This window comes from Corythoichthys intestinalis, chromosome 3 (assembly GCF_030265065.1).
Source record: "Corythoichthys intestinalis isolate RoL2023-P3 chromosome 3, ASM3026506v1, whole genome shotgun sequence".
Classification (NCBI taxonomy): domain Eukaryota; kingdom Metazoa; phylum Chordata; class Actinopteri; order Syngnathiformes; family Syngnathidae; genus Corythoichthys; species Corythoichthys intestinalis.
In genome coordinates, this window is record NC_080397.1 from 17526866 (window position 1) to 17548065 (window position 21200).

General features: G+C 38.3%; 1 protein-coding gene across 3 annotated transcripts in view; it reads right to left on the reverse strand.

Moving 5' to 3' along the window:
• Positions 1-308: 308 nt before the first annotated feature.
• LOC130913207 (atos homolog protein B) overlaps positions 309-21200 on the reverse strand; it is a 69158-nt gene continuing 48266 nt past the window's right edge. For 2 of the 3 annotated variants that reach the window (XM_057831625.1, XM_057831626.1), the window contains exons 3-11: positions 20702-20879; positions 20533-20635; positions 16852-18152; positions 11048-11106; positions 9804-9903; positions 7756-7914; positions 4684-4752; positions 4358-4566; positions 309-1009 (exon numbers count right to left, since the gene is read on the reverse strand). In XM_057831625.1, the coding sequence (XP_057687608.1) occupies positions 856-1009; positions 4358-4566; positions 4684-4752; positions 7756-7914; positions 9804-9903; positions 11048-11106; positions 16852-18000 (1899 nt within the window). In that variant the 5' untranslated portion in view covers positions 18001-18152; positions 20533-20635; positions 20702-20879 and the 3' untranslated portion in view covers positions 309-855. The remainder of the gene's footprint in view (positions 1010-4357; positions 4567-4683; positions 4753-7755; positions 7915-9803; positions 9904-11047; positions 11107-16851; positions 18153-20532; positions 20636-20701; positions 20880-21200) is intronic. The other variant, XM_057831627.1, reaches the window with a different exon arrangement.

Consider the following 21200-nt stretch of genomic DNA (forward strand, 5'->3'; position numbering starts at 1 on the left):
TTCCCTTGGAGGGCCATTATGTCTGCCACAATCAATCGACTAATCAATTGTAAAATTAATGAGCTATTTTGATTTTTTAGTCACATTTTTGACCAAAAAATTGGATCAATTCTCATTTGTGTGACTTTTTGATGTCATTTCATAGCAAATTTAAATATTTATAAAGTAAAAGACTCAACAGTTTGTTCTTGCCAGTCACTAAGTTTATTAATATGTACATATACTTTCCCCCCCGTAATTAAATACCCGAACCCCCCCCCCCCCCCCCCCATTTCCTGTCCCCTCCCAGAGAGAGAAAGGTTGTCTGGCTGAAAAGAACACACTCTACTTTTTGTGCAGCATATTGCTTAAGACATTTGAAAAAAAAGAAAAAAAAAAACAAATTAAAAAATACTACACTTTATTATTTTTTCTTCTGACCAAAATCTAAAAAAATAAAATCTTTAAAAAAAAAAAAAAAAAAAAAAAAAAAAAAAAAAAAAGAAATAGCACATTGTCCCTCAGTCTGGCTACATAACAGGAAGCTGAGTCACACATGATTGAAATACTCGCCACGTTCATATCAGTGTCCGTCGATTTTTGCGTTGCGCGTGCAGGCAGAGTGAAGGACAGCGTGGTACGAACGGCACTCGAGGAAAACTCAGGTGTGGAAGTCACAAGGCATGCAAGTTAAACGCGAGTCACCACCAGATGTATGAATTCTGTATTCAGTCAAGGGTGTGCGTGTGTGTCAGTGTGCATTTCTTTGTACAGACTTTTCACCGGCAAGTCAATGTTCAAACAAGAGCGAGTCCTGTAGGCGTTAGGCTTCCTTCCTGCAGTCTGTCAGTCCGTTTTGGGAAGCACTGGGAAGGATCACACACGGGGGGAGTATTTGGGGTTACTTGGCACCTCGGTGAAAGACTTGAGCTCATAAGGGATGCCCGTGTCGACTTCCACGGGCTTGCGGGAGAATAGCAGCCGGATATCGTTGTGCAAGTAGATTTTCCCAGATTTGGAGCTATGGAATCTGAATTTGTGTGGGGAAAAAAGTGAAATGCTGTGTTATAATTAGATGACCATAGCCTAAAGCAGTGGTTAGTAAAGTATGGTGCGGGTAACACCGGTGGTACAAGGGCCCTCTCTAGTAGAAGGGGTGTTGAACTATTCATTCGTCCTTAAATTGCTTAGCGTCATTGTTGACATAAAAATGATCCAAGTTGTCTTTTTAAGCCTCTTAATAGCAAATATTCTCTCATATGTTTTTTTAAATTTTATGACAAAAAAAGGGGAACAAGAGTAAATAGTCTTTTTTTTTTTTTTTAATTTCCTAATATTTCAATTTTTAATTAAAAAGTAAACAACAGTATTTTCTTTTCATATAGTTTTCATTTTTATCTTTCCTTGTTTATTTGCATTTGTTCATTTAAAAACAAACCTCTTAATAGCAAAGTTTTCAATTTTTAATAAATCAAAAATGCAAAAAAATATTTTCTTCACATTTCTGACGTTTATAAATAGTTTTGCTTTAAATTTTGGAAAGAGGAAAACATTTTTTTCCGATTTCTGCCATCCTCGATCTTTTAAGTTAAAATTTTATATGACTGAGAAACATGTGGTCCAGGGACATACATGTGGTCCAGGGACATAAACAACAGTTAAAAAAAAAAAAAAAAAAAATTGGGGGGCCCTACTAAACTTCTATGTACGACAGACCCTCGTGATATTAGCACCTCACCTTACGAGTTTTTCACAATCCGAGCATCCTCACAAGAGAAAATGTGTCTCATTATGCAATTTTTTTTTTTTAAAATAAATGCCTCAGTATCCCGCCAGGTGGCATGCGAGCTTTCACTTTTGGTTTGCCTGCCTAAGTGTCCGCTAGGGGGCAGATGAGCATCTCGCATCAACAGAACCCCCCATCTGCCCACCTGCCGCTCATCCTCATTGTCTCCGGTGATAAATTTTGTATCAAAGTGCATCCGAATCATTTGTACTTACAAGTGAACATTAATCATGTACCCCAGTTTACTTACACTAAATGTTTTGCTTAGTTCATGTTATGCTTTTTTTAATGTTACGGTGTATGTATGGCTGTTCTCTCTCTCCTCCAGCTCAACTGACTCACATTTCAGTTACGTCACTAGACTTCAACCCTCATGGTAAATGCTTTGATATAAATAACATTGATAATAGGAGTGTGTATTGCCTCATAACTGGCGATACGATTTGTATCATGATTCACAGGTCACGGTTCAATTTGATTAATCCCAATATTACACGATATTTGCATATGGTAATGGTGTTATACTTATATAACGCTTTTCCACCTTTCAAGGCGCTCAAAGCGCTTTACACTATCTCGCCAGGAGCAACATGGGGTTCAGTATCTTGCTCAAGGACACTTAGGCGAGTTCATTAGGGCGGAGAATTGAACCCAAAGCCTCTGGGTTGGGGGACAACTACTCTACCACTGAGCCACGCCGCCCCACGATATCACGAATTCAAAATGGACATACATTTCAATCAATTTTGCAATATTCCTGAAACCACATCCAACACTCAGGTAAAAATGTTTTTGTTTTATGTTTGAACAACATATGGCTTTCATTATAACATTTTCTTTTTTAAGTGCAAATCTGCTTTAGTCCAAACCTGCTTAAATACGGGATTCTAAATACTCCACGCCTCCGTTTTTGCTGTCAAAGCCAAAATGACCCCAAATTTCAGACTAATAAAAGGACTAATCCGAGTAACCACTAGATGGCAATGTACACAAATCTCTCGGGTAGTCCGTTTTTGTTGTTATTCCAGCAGTCTGCAAGGCAATGGTGATGCACATTGCCAATTACTGGACAAGAGTAGAACTGCAGCCACTGAATTGTTTATTTCCAAAAAACACGTCTAAGGATCGATACAGACGGATTTTGAATCAATACGAGAACAGGGTTCCTAAAGATTTCCTCAAGTTAAATTTAAGACATTTTAAGACCTAATTAAGACAATTTTTTAAAACCTTAATACCCATTTCACAGCCATATCGACAAAGAAAAACAAAATAAGTAAATTTGTGTTGATTTGTTTCTCGAAAGTGAAAATGTGGAATGTGTGTTGGATGTAAGAATGCAGCGTATTGAATAGGCTACTCACGCAACACCACCACAGCGCAGACACAGACCACAGGCCAAGTAGAGGCGTTCTCGTTAGCATTAGCATTTAGTGCTAAACTTAGTCTTAAACTCTCGGGCAACCACAACACCTCTGCTTTCATGGTTGCTGTTGACCCAAACGATGTGCGTAGATCGACTCTCGCAAACCCACTAGCAATAATAGCCTGGATGCTGGGGGGCTGCAGCACTAGCAGCTAGCCGGCTAGTGTTCGCTGCTGTTGCTTCGCTTACATTAGCAGCTTGCTGGCTGGCTGGCTTTAGTTTCTGTCTCATTAGGCTCGTGAGCAGCTGGCCGTCTAATACAAGCAGATTTAAAAACGCCGGGAATAAAGGGAGTTTGTTTCTTTTCTCTCATGGAGGTTATGTGCTGGGACGATTTAGCATTGGACTCTAGTGCCTTCATGCCCATTGTATTCAGCTGAATCTTATTTTTGCAGACAATGCAAAAAGCCTCGAACACACTGCTGTCCACTGGTTTGAGCCAAAGGCGAGAGGATTGTTTGCTCAACCACGCTTCATTGAATTTACATTTCCCCAACTCTCTAATATAAAACGTATGGCTAGGTGTAAAAAAGAAAATCTGTGTATTGTAGAGCATGACATTTTGTCGGGACTCCCGTCGTGATATGGGATTCACGAAGGAATCCCGCGGGACGGGATTTTGACCCGGGGATGCATTGCGTTCTCAATGATTGGCTCCTCCGCCCCGTTTATTTGTTTAGGCTACGTTAGTTAATCAAAATGGTAAATGACACTTTTGAGGAGAAATGAGACACGGAGAAGTTACCTACATCATAAATTTTAAGACCCAGATATGAAAACTCAATACTTTTTCAAGACTTTTTAAGGTATTATTTCCAAATTCATAAAATAAATGCTTTTAAGACTTTTTAAGACTCCGCGGGAACCCTGGAGAATTGCCTAACGTACTTTCGAGACCTAGCTCAGAATCGATTTTTTTTTAAACACACATAATTGTTAGTAAACTTCTGATTTCTTTTGCAGATTACTAAACCTTGTATTATTATTTAAGGGTAATATGGAATATGCTGCATGCTTTAACTGGAATTCAACTAATTCTTCTGGAGAAAAATCATTCGTGGCACGAGCACATTCACATTACATGCTTGTGCTCGTATCCTGAGGGTCCACTGTATTAATGTTGCGACCTGTAGTCAGAAAAATACGGTGTATTCCGATTGTCTTACCTGAGATGTATCAAGTAGCAAAGAGTCTTCCTGCCATCGAGCGATGGGCTCCCTGTCGATGTGTGTTTCTTGCCCTCTGCCGCCTCCTCTTCTACGGGCATCAGGAAGATGCGATGGCGAAGGAAGGTCATGTGATTCGTAGGCATGTCGTCGAAGTTGTAGGTCACCAGGAACATTTTTACCACAGTTTTGTTGGGATTGAATAAGGTCTGTGAGGTAGAAGCGAAATACATTTTATCCATTTGGGCTTGAAGTGAATGATCGTGTTTGAGTGCCATTGACAGCAATAGACATCCAATCATGTGGCAGCCATTAAGTAAACTTACCACTTGAATGGTCCCTGCTTTGGGTATGCTGTATCCTTTCTTTCCAAGCTGCTCCAGGGAGATCAAACCCTAAGGCATACAAAAAGAACATTCCTGTTATCGTTTAACACTTAACATAGCTCATTTTGTTATGTACAACAAGTCCAAGGAACATGTAAATTTCATAGTGAGAGCTGTGAGATTGCAGGCCAGAAGTGGTATAAAGAAAATGTGTGATGAAAATTTAGAGGGGAAAAAACTGCAAATCCCAATCAGGAAAGTGGGAATATTTATATCCAGTATTTAAAAGGTTCCAGAGGCAGTGAACTTAGAAGTTTCGAACTAAAAAAATCTGTCAGGATTCCACTGAAAATGGAACCGATGAAAGTAACAAATGGATGCAATAAATGAGTGAACATGTGCGGAGCAGACGTCAAGCAGTTTTAAAGCAACAGTCGTGTGAAAGATGGTTGCTTTAAGTATAAAGTATAAAACTATGAATTTATTAGACTTCTGAGAATGGAGAAAACAAACGTTTAAATCTTTATAGGTTAGTAACTCAACATGAAAAATGAATAAAACAAAAAAAAAAAAAAACAAAAAAAAAAAAAAAAAAAAAAAAAAGGTTAAAAGTGTTATTGATGGCTATAACCTATGGAATCACAGGAGTGCCAAAAAAAAAAAAGAATAAATAATTACATGAATATAGGGAGAAATAAATTAATGAACATATAAATAAGTGAAAATATATATTTTTTATTGACTTTTCATACCTGTCAAGTTGTTCGGTTTCGGCAAGTTTGTACAAGTGAGCACTGATTTTTAAATGTGTACGCCGTACGTTCAAAATCTGTACGTTTTTCGTGCATTATGTTTTTTTTTTCTTTGTTCGGATTTTATCACCGTTTCGGCAACGCGACAATGTGCGTTACGATGTGTTACTACGTTTGTTGAATGACGCGAGAAGTCAGAGACACTGAGAGAGAAGAGTGTTGTGACGCTGTAGCAAACGCGATGCTAGGCTAGGTGGCTCCAATATTTCCTGACTGTAGCCGACAGCCTACAATCTACGCCTAGATATCAAACGCTTATAGAACTACATGCGAAATGACAGCCGGCGGAGTTAATAAAAAGCCGCCATTTTGAAGCAGTAGATTTCTCAGAAAGGCTCTGTTGTAGTGAACCTTCCTAGCGAACTTGAGTAACTTTTTATCTAAAATACTGCTATATCGGCAAAATCTTGACCTGAAACTATCTTTAAATGATGAAACAGTTTTAAAACTTTAAACATGTCGAAAGTAAACAGAAGGGAACTAATGCAAAAACGGTAGCAATTTTAACAACTTTAACAGTTGATTCACAACATGAAAAGATTTCCAAACATAGCAAAGGTTACTAGGTTTTTTTGGTTTTTTTTTTTTTAAATAGAAAAAAAACTCACAGAGTAACGCCAGTTACTGTGCCAAGGAACTAATTACTCTTACCTTCGTTACTAATTCAATCACTTTTTGGGAGAAGTAATTTGTAACTAATCAATTACTTTTTAAAAGTAAGATTAACAACATTGGTCATAAAGATGAAGTCTGCAGAATGAAAAGTGACGAAATCTGAGATGTTATTCTGCCAATTTGTTGCCGAACACCCGCAACTATTGCTGATCACTTCTCAGAATTAGCAAAAGAAATGTTCCCTGAGTCAAAGATTGCATTGGTAAGTTAATTTTATCAATTGACCTTTTTAATTTATAATTGGATACACTAACGAACTACCTTCAAGTCAAACTGAATTGCGAGCTGAAGTGCCATGAAGTGCAACCATCAAGACATGATAGAAATTGCCAAAAGTGCTACATACAATTATAACATAAGTCACTGTTAAGTTTTAGTAATCGTGATGTAGCTGAGCACCAGGTTATAAGTTACAATATTACCAATAAATTCATATCATTTTAAAAATTGAGTTTTATTTTTGTTTCATATTGCACGCTATATACAACGTTGTAAGCTTACCAATTTGTAAGGGTATACGTCACTATTTGTAAGATTGCCAACGGCCTCGGGTTGACAGGTATGACTTTTACTGTTTTTCATTGAAAAACAAATGAAAAAAAAACAACGGCAAATGTTACTTTTTGTCATTGAAAAACACAAATAGAAAAAACAATAGCACATTTTTTGTTGCCGTTTCCATTTCGCTTTCTCTTTTGCAATTGCCTTTGCTTTTATTGAAAGGAATAGTCTGTCAATCAAATGGCGTTCGGAGGGGCTGATAATGAGTATTAATGGCATTACGAGGAAGGGCGGGCAGCTGATTTTATTGGCTAAAATAGCACCAGCCTCCATAAAGTGGCTGCAACCACTTATGACGGTCACTTCCTGGAAATTCTGGCTTTTATTGACACTTTTCTCCACTATTATACACAGGGGCGGATCAACCAGGGAGGCACGGCAGGGCAACTCCCACTCTAAAAGACAGGCTTGCCACCTCAGTCGGCACTGACGAAAACTTAAATTTGACGTTTACTGCTATAAATGAAGTAGTGATGTCAGTGAGGATCCTTATAATAATTTTTTTTTTTTTTTAAATTGTAATAATTGTAATATGTATACTCATCTGCCATATGTTTACTCTAGAGGTGTAACAACTAATCCATGTGGATCAATACATCGATTTGTGAAGCACAATTGAATGCGATTCAATAAAAATGCAAAAAATAAATAAATACATAAATAAATAAATAAATAATGTTTCAGCAACAAAATTGTTACACACGTCAAAAACGATCAGTATTTTTTTTTTATTGCTTTAGGTAAACTGCAAATGTGTTAAATGTTTTCATCATTTTGTATCAAATCGATCGAAGGCCATTGAACTGAACCGTCACAGAATATCGTATCAAGAATTGATGTATTATACTATCGTGAAATATTTGTCAGCTTCAAAAAGTTGCTGCCACCCCATAAATAATTTCTATATCCTCCCCTGATTATACGTCAGAAAGTTCATTTGTGTCTTTTCAATGTATTGCACATAACAAAGTTGTTGTCTGTCCCTTTAAATCTAATGAAACATTAAGACGTATTTTTCACTGACCAGGAAAGGCGAGGGGGCACTTTGCTCGGAGATGTCATAGTACGTAACCTGCACGGGCAAGGTGACGTGCTGCGGGCAGTACGAGCCGCTCGCGCCGATCTCCGCCGTGAAGCCTTCGATGCGGCCCGACGGAGAAAAGCGTCCTTTTAGCATGGATTCCTTGGACAAACAAGAAACAAAACGAAATCATGTTTAAAAAAAAAAACAAAAACATTAGGATATTAAGTAGGGCTGTTCGATTAATCGATTTTGTACCGAAACAGACCTTCTGGTTAAAACATGTTAAAAACGTTGACATCGGTACGTTCAATTTTCAGAACCGCACCATTTGTGTTTATCTAAGCCGACATAATTTCCTATGCATTTCCGCTTCCTCCCATGAGAGAGCACTGTCCTAAACAACAATAACAACAACAGCCATAGCTACTGGCGATTTTGCTACCTTAGCCCAGCCAACTTTGGACACAAATTGCATAACACCATGAATAAGTGTATTATCTCATGATGTACTTAAAGTATAAAAGCCAGCATTATTGTGTTTGTTTGTCCCGCTGTGTGGGTGTGAGTGTCCCTCCGTTTTGTATCCCTGTCACATAACATATTTGTCAAATGGATATGTCTACATTTGAATCTGTACGCACATTGCTCTTTGGCCCATTAATGTGTTTGACCTAAATTTTTTTGTAAAAATTAGGTGCTCATAAACAAGGGATGATTCTGATCGTTACCTTCACTGGGGCGCATATATGTGTTTGAATCGACAAGGTGATTGCCACCTTGCATATTGTTATTGTTGAGTGACAATTTTGCACTAATCATTGTTTTATGTAAGACCAGAAAGAAATGTGACAGCACATCACCCTGAGCCTGGCTGCCTGCCTACTTCAACTTACTTGTTTGACTGGCTGGCTAGCTGGTTGGCAGACCGACTTGCTGAGAGACTATTTGGTTTACGGACTGACTGACTGAGTACCTTTTCTCATGTTTGATTTTGCTTTAACTGGAATATGCACTTTCTTCTTTCATTGTTGCTTTAATTAAGAACAGAGCTGGAGTCTGTTGTATAAATAAAATGCTCTTATTCCCAAGGGATTGTACTGTGTGTATTAACAGAGTCATATTCATTGGCACTTCCAGTTCTAATAAAGAAAAAATAAGTGCTTGACTTAACGCGATTTCGACTTTACGACGCCGGAGTCTCGTCTGCCAATCTTTTTTTAAATTTTTTTAGTCGCATAAACAGTACGTTATTGTCCCTCACAAGATCTTATTTTTTACTTTACTTTATTAATATACCGTGTTCTGTCCTCACTGAACGTGAAGTTGTGTAGCTTTACAGACAGCAAATAAGGCAATTGTGCTTTTTGAAGCTTTTTACTTTACTTTTGACAATTTGCAAAGCTGTAACACACATATGTACACTTTTGTTCAAAACGACACACATTTTAACAATGCTACGAATGCTAACGTATTTACAATTCTCATAGCAAATCGCTCACACATAATTCCACATACTGTGGCTCTAAACTTAATTAAAAATGCATACACAAACATATATTAGCTGAAACAACTTACAGCCTGGTGTGGGCCAAACCAGAACGCAGCTATCCTTTATCAATGTCAGATGACTGAGTCTGCTCTTCAGTCAGGCAAGGGGACAGTACAGGCAGACCCAACGCTGCCACCAGAGGGCAGTTATTCCTCCATCATTAAACAAAATATAATACTTTTGGACTTTTTGGACAATCATTTTGGGACTTATGGGTGCTTAAAGGGTTCATTCAGATTTACACGGAAATTCGGGTTGCTTCGCCAGCGTAGGAACGGAACTCGTTCGTAACCCAGGGACGACCTTTATTTTTTTTATCGTTATTTTCATTTTCCCAAGAAATCGTCATCAATATCAGAAAATTGGGTATGAGAGAAAATAATCTGGATTTTCTTTTTAGGTCAAATAGATCAGTCCTAATATAAAGATACTAGTGTCTGTGAATCTGGAATGTTTGGGTATCTCCACATTTCACAGTCTTTTTCCGTTTCTTTTTTACCTCAAAGTTTCCTAAAAGTGATCTGCTGATAGAAGAGGAAGGCCAGCTTGAACGCAGGAGGGTTCTGCTGTCTGCATGTCTGCCGCTGCGCAGCTGGCGGCTGACCAAAAAGACAAACATGGATGACAGAAGTCCTAAAAGTATTGACTAAGAGTGTAACAGTATTTTTATTTGGCCTGTACCGTTACGATACGGGCATCACAGTTCGGTGCAAACAGACAGACAGTGAATACGTTCAGAGTACAAAAAAATTAAAATCCAGGTCGGCGTTAGACCTTTTACCCTTGGGGGCGGTAAAGGTAATGCGCCTAAACCAACAACCAACATTATGGGAAAAAAGACCACAAACAAAAACAAACGAAGATATCATTGATCACTACTAGGAAAGTTATGGCAAATGTATCAAATGCAGTATTACTAACACTTTTTGAAGTGTATTTACCGGTATTTTATATTTTCAAATCAGGAAATGTTTATTTTGCTCCAGCTCTCTGCTGAAGTCATTGAAACACTTGAGTATTCATTCTTGCAGTATTTGAAGTGATGCTTTATCAATTTTCGAACGATTTGCACTTTTTTATTTTAGCCAATATGAAAATATATCTTACGTGGAAGTGTATGTTCACTTGTAATGGTTTACAGTTAACTGTGTTTAATCCAACATTGAAAATGGTATCTTATTTTTATGAAAAAAAGCTCCCAAACTGGCAAGTGCTACCTAACTTTAACTGTTACCTTAGTCAATTCCTACGAAAAAGGTTGTATTGTATATTTTTGCACATAAACTGTGAATTAAAGAATGTTCAAACAATAAAAACACAAAGTTCGATGTTTTCTTCTATTTATTTTGCACTTAAATAGGGCCTCCTTTTATTTTTACCTAGTAGAACTTTAACCTTTTTGTTTTTCCTGTTGTACTGAACTGTGACCCCCGTACTAAGGTACGTACTGAAGTGACTTGTGTGTACCGTCACACCCCTACTATTGACTCTTTTTGAAAACTACACAAAGATACATGTTTTCATATATCAACTCATTGGCTACCATTGACTGCGATAGACGTCCAGTCCATTTGAACTGGATTGCACGTCTACTAGTGACAAACTCATTTCAAGTCAAGAGCCATTCAAAAGAGCAACAAGTTTGGACGACGTCTATCACTGTCAATTGGACTAAAACAGTTAAGGACAAAATACAGGCTTGTGGAATCATTAAGTATGAATTTGTACATTAATGACACTCACCTTTTTACACGTGGACCACTTTTCAGTCGTCTCCCTGACCTCGTACAGTCTGTGGCACACTAAACACAAAAATATGAAAGCTATTACTTTTGAAAATACGCTTTTTAAATTTAGTGGCAGAGAGAGAAACTCATTTGAAGGAAATAAACTATCATGAATTGTTATAATAATCCAGATCCAGCCTGCCGCTTCATTTTTTTGGGCCCGCGAAAAGTAAATCAGGTGTGTAATTTCACGTTTCTCACTACAGTAACGTTTAAGAATCCCATAAAAAAAGAAAGAAAAAAAAACTTAGATAAAAGGTCATTTAAAAAAAAAATAAATACAATTACAATAAGAGAAGATCAACAGTTTTGTTCCCATGTCTTTTTGAAATGTAAATTAAAAAAAAAAAAAAAAAAAAGATTTCCCCCCCTTTTTTAATAGAAAACAATATGTAATATATATATATTTCCCCCTTTGCTTTTTGTTATTTAACTGGCCGGCAACAAAGATGAGTTTGACACCTCTGATATACAATACTGCATATTATCAGATTGTAAAATTAATAAAATATTACCGCATTTTAATCGATCAAGACAAAAACATTTTGAGTAAGCATTGAATACAACTAGGCGAACACATTTTGAAATGATTAAAATGTGAATAATAACTGTTTTCGTCCAAAAGATTTATTGAACTAAGTTGATTAAAAAAAAAGGTTGGAATAAGAAATTAGCAATGTTCCAGCTTGGGACAAAGGACAAAAACTTTAAAAGGAGAACAAAACCTACATTTCTCTTCAAGAATATTATTACAGCCTATATAACAGCATATAGCAGGGTTCATAGGAGTTTCCGAAGACCATCATAATTATGGTATGACACTGTCATGTGCAGTAACGAGTACTTATCAAAAAAAAAAAAAAATAGTGCTGGATAACACTTAATGACATCTGTCATAAGCATTTATTAATGTTCATGACAGTGTCATGTCATAATTATGAAAATGTACCCATCATATGACGTAACTATCAAAGAAAGTGTTACCCATATGTACCGTTGCCGAGTGTGGTGCTGTCCAGTTGTCTGTAATCATGGAATACTCTTCCATATCAGTAAGTGTCAGTAGGTAACTAATTACTTTGTTTAGAAATACGTATGAGGTAAGAGTGGCATTGGGGCTAGTGGCTAGCTCGCAAAATTATATTGTTGACAGCAACGGCAAAAGTTTTTTTAATGAGTCTTATGAACCCACTGTCAAAAAAAGTGTTACCGCAGCATTAGTTAAGACAAAACTAGGCTATCCATTAGCTCATTAGCTGCCATTGACAGCAATGACGCAAGGTCACATGTGGTGCCGGGAGCCTCTCACTACTTCACTTATTGAGCTGGGAACTCTATTCTAGTCACATCACCCCACTGGCTGCAACCGACATTCAAAGCTCTTTCTGGGCTTCCTTGTGTTGTCATATTCACTTCCAGAACTGTTGTATGAGAGGATGCACGCGCATGTGCCATTGTGTATACTTCTGAACACGTTATGAGCCCAGTAGGGCTGGAACAATGGACGCCTGACACGTCAATGGGATTCATTCTGGAGATGCTTGCGCTATTCCAGACGGACGCTGTAATCTCCACTTTTTTAGTCTTTATACAAAGGTGGCCTGCCTATTAGGGCTGACACAAACGATTTTTTGGAGGGTCAGGTAAGCCAGTGTAAGCACAGACCAGTGTGATGTAGGCCTTTTTTCATGGACCGCAATGTGTGGCAGACAATTAAAGTAACTATAAAATAACACGATGGGGTTAAAAACAAACATTAAGTGCAGAGAAAATAAAACGTAACATATGCTGAATCAACCGTTTTTTAACAGCAGCCTCTCCTAAAACTTGACGGCAAATATCTTTGGTCCCCGGCATAATGAGTTCTTCTCCAAACATGAAAGGTTTCTTGGCCTTAGCAAAACGGTTCGCCACGAGGTATGATGCTCTCAGTGCATTCGCTTTTGTTGCGTCGTTTGCTAGCTTTTAGCCACATATTAATGCAGAATGGACTTGGTTGTAGGCTCCTATTCTGGCTCAGCAGGTGGCCTTTTCCTCTTAAAAAAGCTGTCCAAAGACATTTGTTTTTCAGTCATCTTCGCTAACGTGTGGGTTTATTAATTCCGGAAACAAATCTGGTGCACCTATCTAATCTGAGCAAAACAACCGGCAGTACCTCGTCTGCCATTGCTGAGGTGTGCCGCCCGTAGCACACAGCCAACAGCAGCTAACGTTACTGTTTACATTGACTGACGATGGGCTGCTATAGGTGTGCAAACATCCAGGTAATGGCGGCCAACCACAAGAGAGTGACATACACAAATCTCCATTCAGCTTAGTCAATAGTGTAGACAGGCATATTGATGTGTCAAGATGCACAGGCCACATTGTGGTCGTTAATAAATTATTTATTATTTCTCTGAGGCCCAGTAGCAAATGCGCCACGGACCAGTACTGGTCCCCAGCACTGTGGTTGGGGATCCCTGGTGTAAGCCACGATTTTTTAATTTTGCGATTATTCAATTAATTGGCTCATAGGCAAATCACATTTTATTGACTGTTATGTTACTCTGGACATTTTAGCTGAAACTGCATTGAAACAAAAACTATGCAATGAGAAAAGTTGATTAAAGTATATAAAGCAAAAGCTGATGTTTGCATATGTCTCATTTTAACTAAAAGTAAAATATTAATAAAATATATAGTCATCTAATTATAACAAGTACTACAGAAATCTGAATACTTACTGTTTTTTTATTTAAAATAAATAAAATTTGAAAAAATATAAACCATTTTTTGAATAGATGCATGATTTAATATAATATTTGTAATAATTATATTTTTTCAAAAGTATTGAATGTTTTTTTTTTTTTTTTTTTTTTTTTTAAGTAAATCCAAAGGAGCACAGATTTTTAAAAATTACATACGTAAATACCCAGTCAAAAGTGTCTTAACAACTTATCAACCACACCACAATTTTAAAAATAAAAAAACTTATGTATTGTCTTTTTTTTTTCAATTAAATCAAAAGGAGTAAAGATTTTAAAAATTGAAAAAAAAAAACAACCTAAAAATAAATGAAAGATTATTCACTATCACAACAGTGTTTTAACAATTTACCAACTATCACAATACTGTCGATTAATCTGATAAACCATAATTCAAACAATGGTGGCAGTTCTAGTCCGACCATGTACTACAATTTGAAACCTTATAAACTAAACGTGGGATTGAATCCTTTTGAGTGCAACTAGAACTGGAAAATCATGTTGGACACCCCCCTGTTTTCTTATGATAAGTGTTTTTCGAGTACACCAAGGAGTGTCAAAGTCATTGACTGATAATTGGGTCATGTTATTAACTCAGTGGCTGCCATTTATAGTGATAGACAAGAGTCCCTCTAAAATTTAACTGTTTTGGCTGCATAGTAACTTGGGTATGTTATCACTTAGAACACTCAAACTAAGGAAGCACATCAAGAACCTTTCTCCTGTTACACTGTTTCTATCATGAAGTAACCCACTGGCTGCCCTTAGTGCTGCAACAGTTAACAAAAAAAGCTTCAAATCAAATTTTGCTGCATCGAGGATTCTTTTTTTTTTTTTTTTTTTTATTACAGTGGCGTTGTAATGATTTGTTTTGAAAGTGTTTGCATTTAGTTTTGTTGATTTGGGTGGATACACTGCCTTCTAGCGGCAACAGTGAATATGACATAACTCATCTAACATGGCTGGATCCAGCTGCTCCCTGTTTAATAGAGGTTATAGGTTTTTGTTTAAGCGATTATGATTGTTTGTGCATTTATAATTTAGTATAGAGGTATATTTAGCAGTTTTTTGTGGGAACATGTCATTGAGCGGTTTGTTAAGAGCATTGAAAAAAAAAAAGGAAACGTTAGCATTTTGTAGCATTTAAGCTAGCGGACATTTGCTATGCAAGTTAGCCAAATGTTCTTATGTTGTATTTCGATCCTCAATTATTAGTTTTTCATACCGTTTTAAGCTAAGCTCAGGTATTTTAATGTATTTTAAAATACATTTATTGCTCTTATGCAATTCTGCATAGTTTGAAAAAATATCATAATACAAGTGTAAAAGATGTAGTAACACTTTATGTGACATTTGGTTCATAATTATGACATGGCACTGTCATGAGCATTAAGGAATGCTTATGACGGATGTCAATCAGTGTCATCCGGCAAATTTTGTCACCAACTCCATCCGAAACTTTTACATTCATTTGATAGTGACATAATTTGCCAGATGACACTGAATGACATATGTCATAAGCATTCATGAATGCATTAATACAGTACCAGACAGGAATATCACGTTTCATTTGAACCTAATGGCCGTCTTTGACAGAACGTCTATCACCGTCAATGGCAGCCAGTGAGTTAAATATTTGGTACACCAGTGATTCTAGTTTGGTACTGGTATCGCTTAGGGTAAAATGACAGAATGATGAGCATTTCTCTCTGCAAGATGGATGTGTGGATACTTTTCAAAAGGTATGTTGCTTGCTACAGCTTGATCACCAGAGGTCACTGTTGCACAATATGAGTATTGAAATGATCAGAATTGCACCACTAAAAACAAAATCTGTATTGTGTTTACAATAGTGTGTCTCATTGCTGAGCAGTAGGAAATTACTTTTTTTTTTTTTTTTTTAAAGATCATTTCAAAATTGTTAAGGTTCCACTAGCTAGTTTTTATTCACATCCTCTAGTTAATCAAATACTTGGTTGCTGTTAGTTTAGCTTATAGCCAAAAGCACGAGTTGGAGTTGGTTGTCACAATTGACGATAGAAGTTTCTTCTGCTGTGAACTTGAATTAGTTTATTAATAGAAAACGTCCAATCCATTGAAAGAGGAAGGGCTGTTAACGAATAAACATTTGTTCATTTGCTGCCAGGCCTCCCTGTTCAAATGGATTGGAAATCTATCTCTGTCAGTGGCAGCCAATAAGTTATTAATTAATTACTATTCTAAGTAGAGGTCGACTCATATGGGATCTAAATAAATTCCGCCAAATGCTGATGTCTAAAGCAAATTTTGTGAACTGATATTTGAAGCCCGTATGCTTTAAAAGGGAAAAAAAGCAAGTTGATTATGAAAGTTAATTGAAACACCCATTATATAATTGTCTACACTAGCGGTTAAATGTTTCTTTTTTGTAACATTGACGACTAGGAGGTGGAAAATCATAATTAACAAAGACTATTACCCGAAAAGTGAACATAAGTTATTCGATTATATTGTTTACGTATCACCCGATATATCGGCTGTCTAACATATACTGGTTGACCTGTATAACAAAAATCATCACCCAAACAGTGAACAGCTTTCAGTAACAGTTATCAAATCAAATTTATTTACATAGCCCTTTATATCTGCTGATATCGGGCAATTTTGAAAGTCCATATAGTGGCCCGATATATTAGCCAGCTAACACATCGGTTAACCTTAATAAAAAATATCAGCATCCAAACAGCTACTATAACATCTTCTATTATATCAGCTCTATATTGGCAGGTGCTCTATCTTGAAAAAATAACCTCCCGATATGTTATGCAACATATCGGTCGACCTTTATAAGATCTGCATTCAAACACATAGTATAAGTTCTTCTATTGTATTGGCTATATATTGGCCGATCTTGAAAAAAGTCCCTATATCGGCCCGATCGGTTGACATTTAATTCCAAGACGTGTTGATGAGAAGTGTTGGAATTGTAACAACCAAGTCTGTTCACCCGTACAGTGGAGGAGTGTATACTAACCTTAGAAGGAAGAAGGTGGTTCCAGTAAGGAGCAGCTTTAGCGTCAGTGCTACGACAAGATCCCAGGCCGGGAGCCAGCAAGGAAAGTCGGGTTCTCTTGGAGGTAGAAGGTCCCTCGTCCTCTGAGCACGACTCTGCCGTTTCGCTCGGGGACAACAACCTCTTTTTGGCCGGCCAGTGGCCTGCCGACAAAAAACGGTGGCCGTTACTGCTCGGGGTCTTCTCCCACGAAGCCGGTCCATTGGAGGTCGCGGCAGTCTGGGTGGCGCTCCGCTCAGGCGGGGACGATTCCAAACCGGCGTCCCATTCCGTGGCTTCTCCCGGTTCCTGGAGTTCCGAGCGGTGCGGCGGGGAAAAGGGGCCAGGGGGGCTGGTGGGACTCGGGGGCTCGTACGTGGGCATGTCATATAAATGAGGGCTGGGTTGGCCCCCGGCTGTGCAATTACTCTCATTTCCAGGGTTTCCTACGGAATAGTTGGGTGTGCGTCCCCCGTTCGGTGGCTCAGGTTTGGCCGAGTTTCCCAGAGAATAGCTCTGCTCACAGAGGTGCCCGTGAGGGTCACACATCGGGGGGGATTTTGGCAAAAGGGGAGAGAACACATCAGGGACGGGCCTGTCGTGATTGTGCTGAGTTGGACGACGGGAGGGGTTGTGGCTGGGGGAGAGCGGGGGCGATCTAGGTAAAACCCCTCCCTCTGAGTCCCTGTGCTCCATTTGTGTGCAAGAATAAAGAGACCCACAACCGCCAGAGCTCTTTACTAAACCCATTAACACTGCTGGCATTGGCGCTGACCCACACAGTACTCCGCCCTCTAGTAAGTCAATGTCAGAGCAGTCCGCCACATGAGGGCGCTTGTGAGTCAACTGGGGCTCCTCGAGTCCCCTTTTCACACCCAAGCGAACGGGTCTCGCTTGGGTGTCGTTGTGGGACTCCGTGGAGGAGCAATATCCACCAAACTGGGAGAAAATGGAAAGCTGGTAGACCTTTTGATGACGCAAATCCTCTTGGTCAAAGTGCCTGGCTGCTCCCGCTCTGACACCTGAGTCGGGGCCCTGTGCTGGGGCAGTGGGAGGAGGCAAGTCCCCTTCCTGGGCCGGAAGCTCCATTGGAGCTTTTTTGTGAGATAACTCCACGTGAATGTGCCGCATGTTTGCTTTTATGGAAGATGACAGCGGGTGCAGCAAGGTCCTCGCAAGCAGCAGTAGCCAGAAAAAGGACGCTCCGCAGAATTGTGAAGCCCTATACTTGCTGTTGTGCGACTGTCATCCGGTAGGAATCAGCAACATGAGCCGCACAGCCCCTGTTTGGAAAAAAAAGATTTTGCATTACTATTTTCTAAGATCTGTCATTATGGAAAATGTTGCAAAGATGTGACAAATGACTGTACGATACACTAATCGAAACAATGACCTTTTTTATGGGGGATTTTTATTACATTTCTGAGTTATAGTTCATTAAAATGCTTTAGAAGTTACTTAGTTCCCTCCTTGTAAGTTACGCATTTGGGCTGCCATGATTAATCAACTAATCGATTATGAAATAAATGGACATTTCTTGTTTGGGCCTCTTAAAGGTAAATACTTCTGTTTTTATTTATTCTTTTTTTTTTTTTCTAAAGAAAAATAAGTATTAAATGCCATTTTCATTTTTATATTTTCTAATATTTTAAATTTAAAAAACAAATATTTAGGTTTTTTTTTTATGATTGTTACTATTTTACATTTTCCTAAATAAAGAAACAGATGAAAATTTTTAATAGCCTCTTCTTCACTTTTTAACATGTTTTAAACAAACAACCAAAAAAAAAACACCATTACGGCATTTATCGACCACTATTTGGATAGTCAATGAATTGTTTGTAGAGAAATTGTCCTAAAAATGGCCCCGAATCTTCTTTTCCAGCCTGTTAAAAGTAAATATTTGTGTATTGATTATGATATGTATATTTATTTAATCGAAATGTTCTTTTTTTTTTTAGATAACACAAACAGGTAAAACAATGGTAAACACCCCTTTTCATTTTTTTAAAAAGTTACATTAAATGGTTTTTAATTTATTTTCTTAATTAATTAATTTATTTATTTATTTATTTATTTATTTTTTGCTGCTTTAGCTTTTGAGGGGGTGGGGGGAAATACACTTATATAGTTACATTATATTCATAGTCCAATTTTCCTACCGGTAAGTGCATTTTTTGTTTTTATGCAGTATCCCAGCTAAAATATTGAGGCCAGAATAAAAAACAAGAATTGAGACACCATTTCAGTATGAGCCAATTAATCAAATATTAAAATAATAATTTTAAAACTTGCTTAATAAAATTAAACTTAATAAAACTTGATAAATCCTAAACCTTAACCCTAACCCAAGTACAGTGAGGAGCAGAAGTATTTGCACGTATTTTGCAAGTTCACCCACTTAGAAAATAGGCAGAGATCTGAAATTTCAATCATAGATGCATTTCCACTCAGACATAATCTAAAAAAAAAAAAAATCCAGAAATCGGTTTGTATGCTTTTATAAATAATTATTTGTAATTTACTGGGGTTCATAAGTTCATCAGTCCACCTTAAAAAAGTCCACCTTTACTCCATGCGTAACCACCCACCCACCACCCGTTTTAGCTTAATATTGTCACCAGTGCACCCCACAGTTAGTCATAATCCAACTGCTACCACAGGCAAGACCTGAGAGCTTTCGAAAGACACCAGAAAAAAATTGTCGATTCGGACTGGGACGCCATGTAAAAACTCTCCTCGTGGGGCATCACTCATGATGAGAAAAGTAAGGGCTCAGCCAACAACTACACAGCAGGAGCTGGTCAATGACCTGAAGAGACCAGGATACACGGTTTCAAAGGCTACTGTCAGTAGAACACTAAGGTGCAATGGTTTAAAATCATGCATTGCTCAGAAGGTTCCCCTGTTTAAGCCAGTACGTGTGAAGGCCCATCTGAAGTTTGCCAGGGACCATCTAAATGATGCAAAGGGGTCACGGGAGAAAGTCATGTGTTCAGATGAGACCGAAGTAGAACTTTTTGGTGCAAACTTTATTCAACGTGTGTGGAGGAAAAAAGTATGAGTAAAATCCAAAGAATACCATCACCACTGTGAAGTATAGGGGGTGGAAACCTCATGCTTTGGGACTGCTTTTCGGCAAAGGGGACAGGACGACTACACTGTATAAACCAGAGGATAAATGGTGAACTGTATAGTCAGATTTTTAGCCACAACCTCCTTCCCTCAGTCAGAGACCTGAAGACGACAATGATCCGAAGCACAGCCAAGCTGACCAAGGAGTGGCTGCGTAAAAAGCATATCAAGGTTCTGGAGTTGCCTAGCCAGTCTCCAGACCCAAAATCCAATAGAAAATCTTTGGACGCAGCTGAAATTTCACGTTTCTCGACGACAGCCCCGAAACCTGACAGATCTAGAGAAGATTTGTGTGGAGGAATGTGTCAAAATTCCTGTTTCCATATGTGAAAACCTGGTGAAGAACTAGAGAAAGCTTCGGACCTCTGTGATTGCAAACAAAGGCTTCTGCACCAAATTTTAGCACCGATTTTCTCAGGGGTACAAATACTTTTGAACCCCATGCACCTTGCAAAATCACAAGGGGGGCAAATATTTCTGCTCCTCACTGTAAATGTAATGGAGTAAATGTAACGCATGACTACACACCTCTGTATTCGGCCCACGCAGACACACAGCATCTGGAAGTTGTGTGTGGTTTTAAAAAAAAAAAAAAAAAAAAACAGGTCTACAAAAGCAACATGTCTAGCATCTGCCAATAAAAGAGATATCAAGTTAAGAAATCTTTGGATAAATCACTTTGAATTGCGCAACCTACCAAAGTGTTACGTCACTGTTGCAGCTGGCTCCTGATTGAAGGTCTTCCTGAACCAGCGGTGACTCTAGTGGGACTCCATCTGTGATTGGCCGATAGCCACACACGGCCACCTTCGTCACCTGGCCGTGGTTTGCAGAGTGACTCTGACATCATGTCAGGGTCATAACACCCAGAATACCTGAGGAGAAACGAAACAGTACAAAGTCCATAAGGAATTGTCATTTTAGAACTTCATAAGGCATTCATTTAACTAATGGCCTACCATTGTCTGCACTAGACGTCCAATCCATTTTGACTGGGAGAGAATGCCCTCCCAGTAATGTTAACCCAGAGGCTGCCATCCCACTCAAATTGGATTGGACATTTAGAGAGGCAGACCTCCCAGTCAAAATGGATTGGACGTCTAGTGCTGTGAGTGGCTGCTCCCTTCTTTTACAGTCTTTGGTTTCTAAATTACAGTAGTCCCAAACAGCAGACATGTTTACCTTGTGGTTGGCTT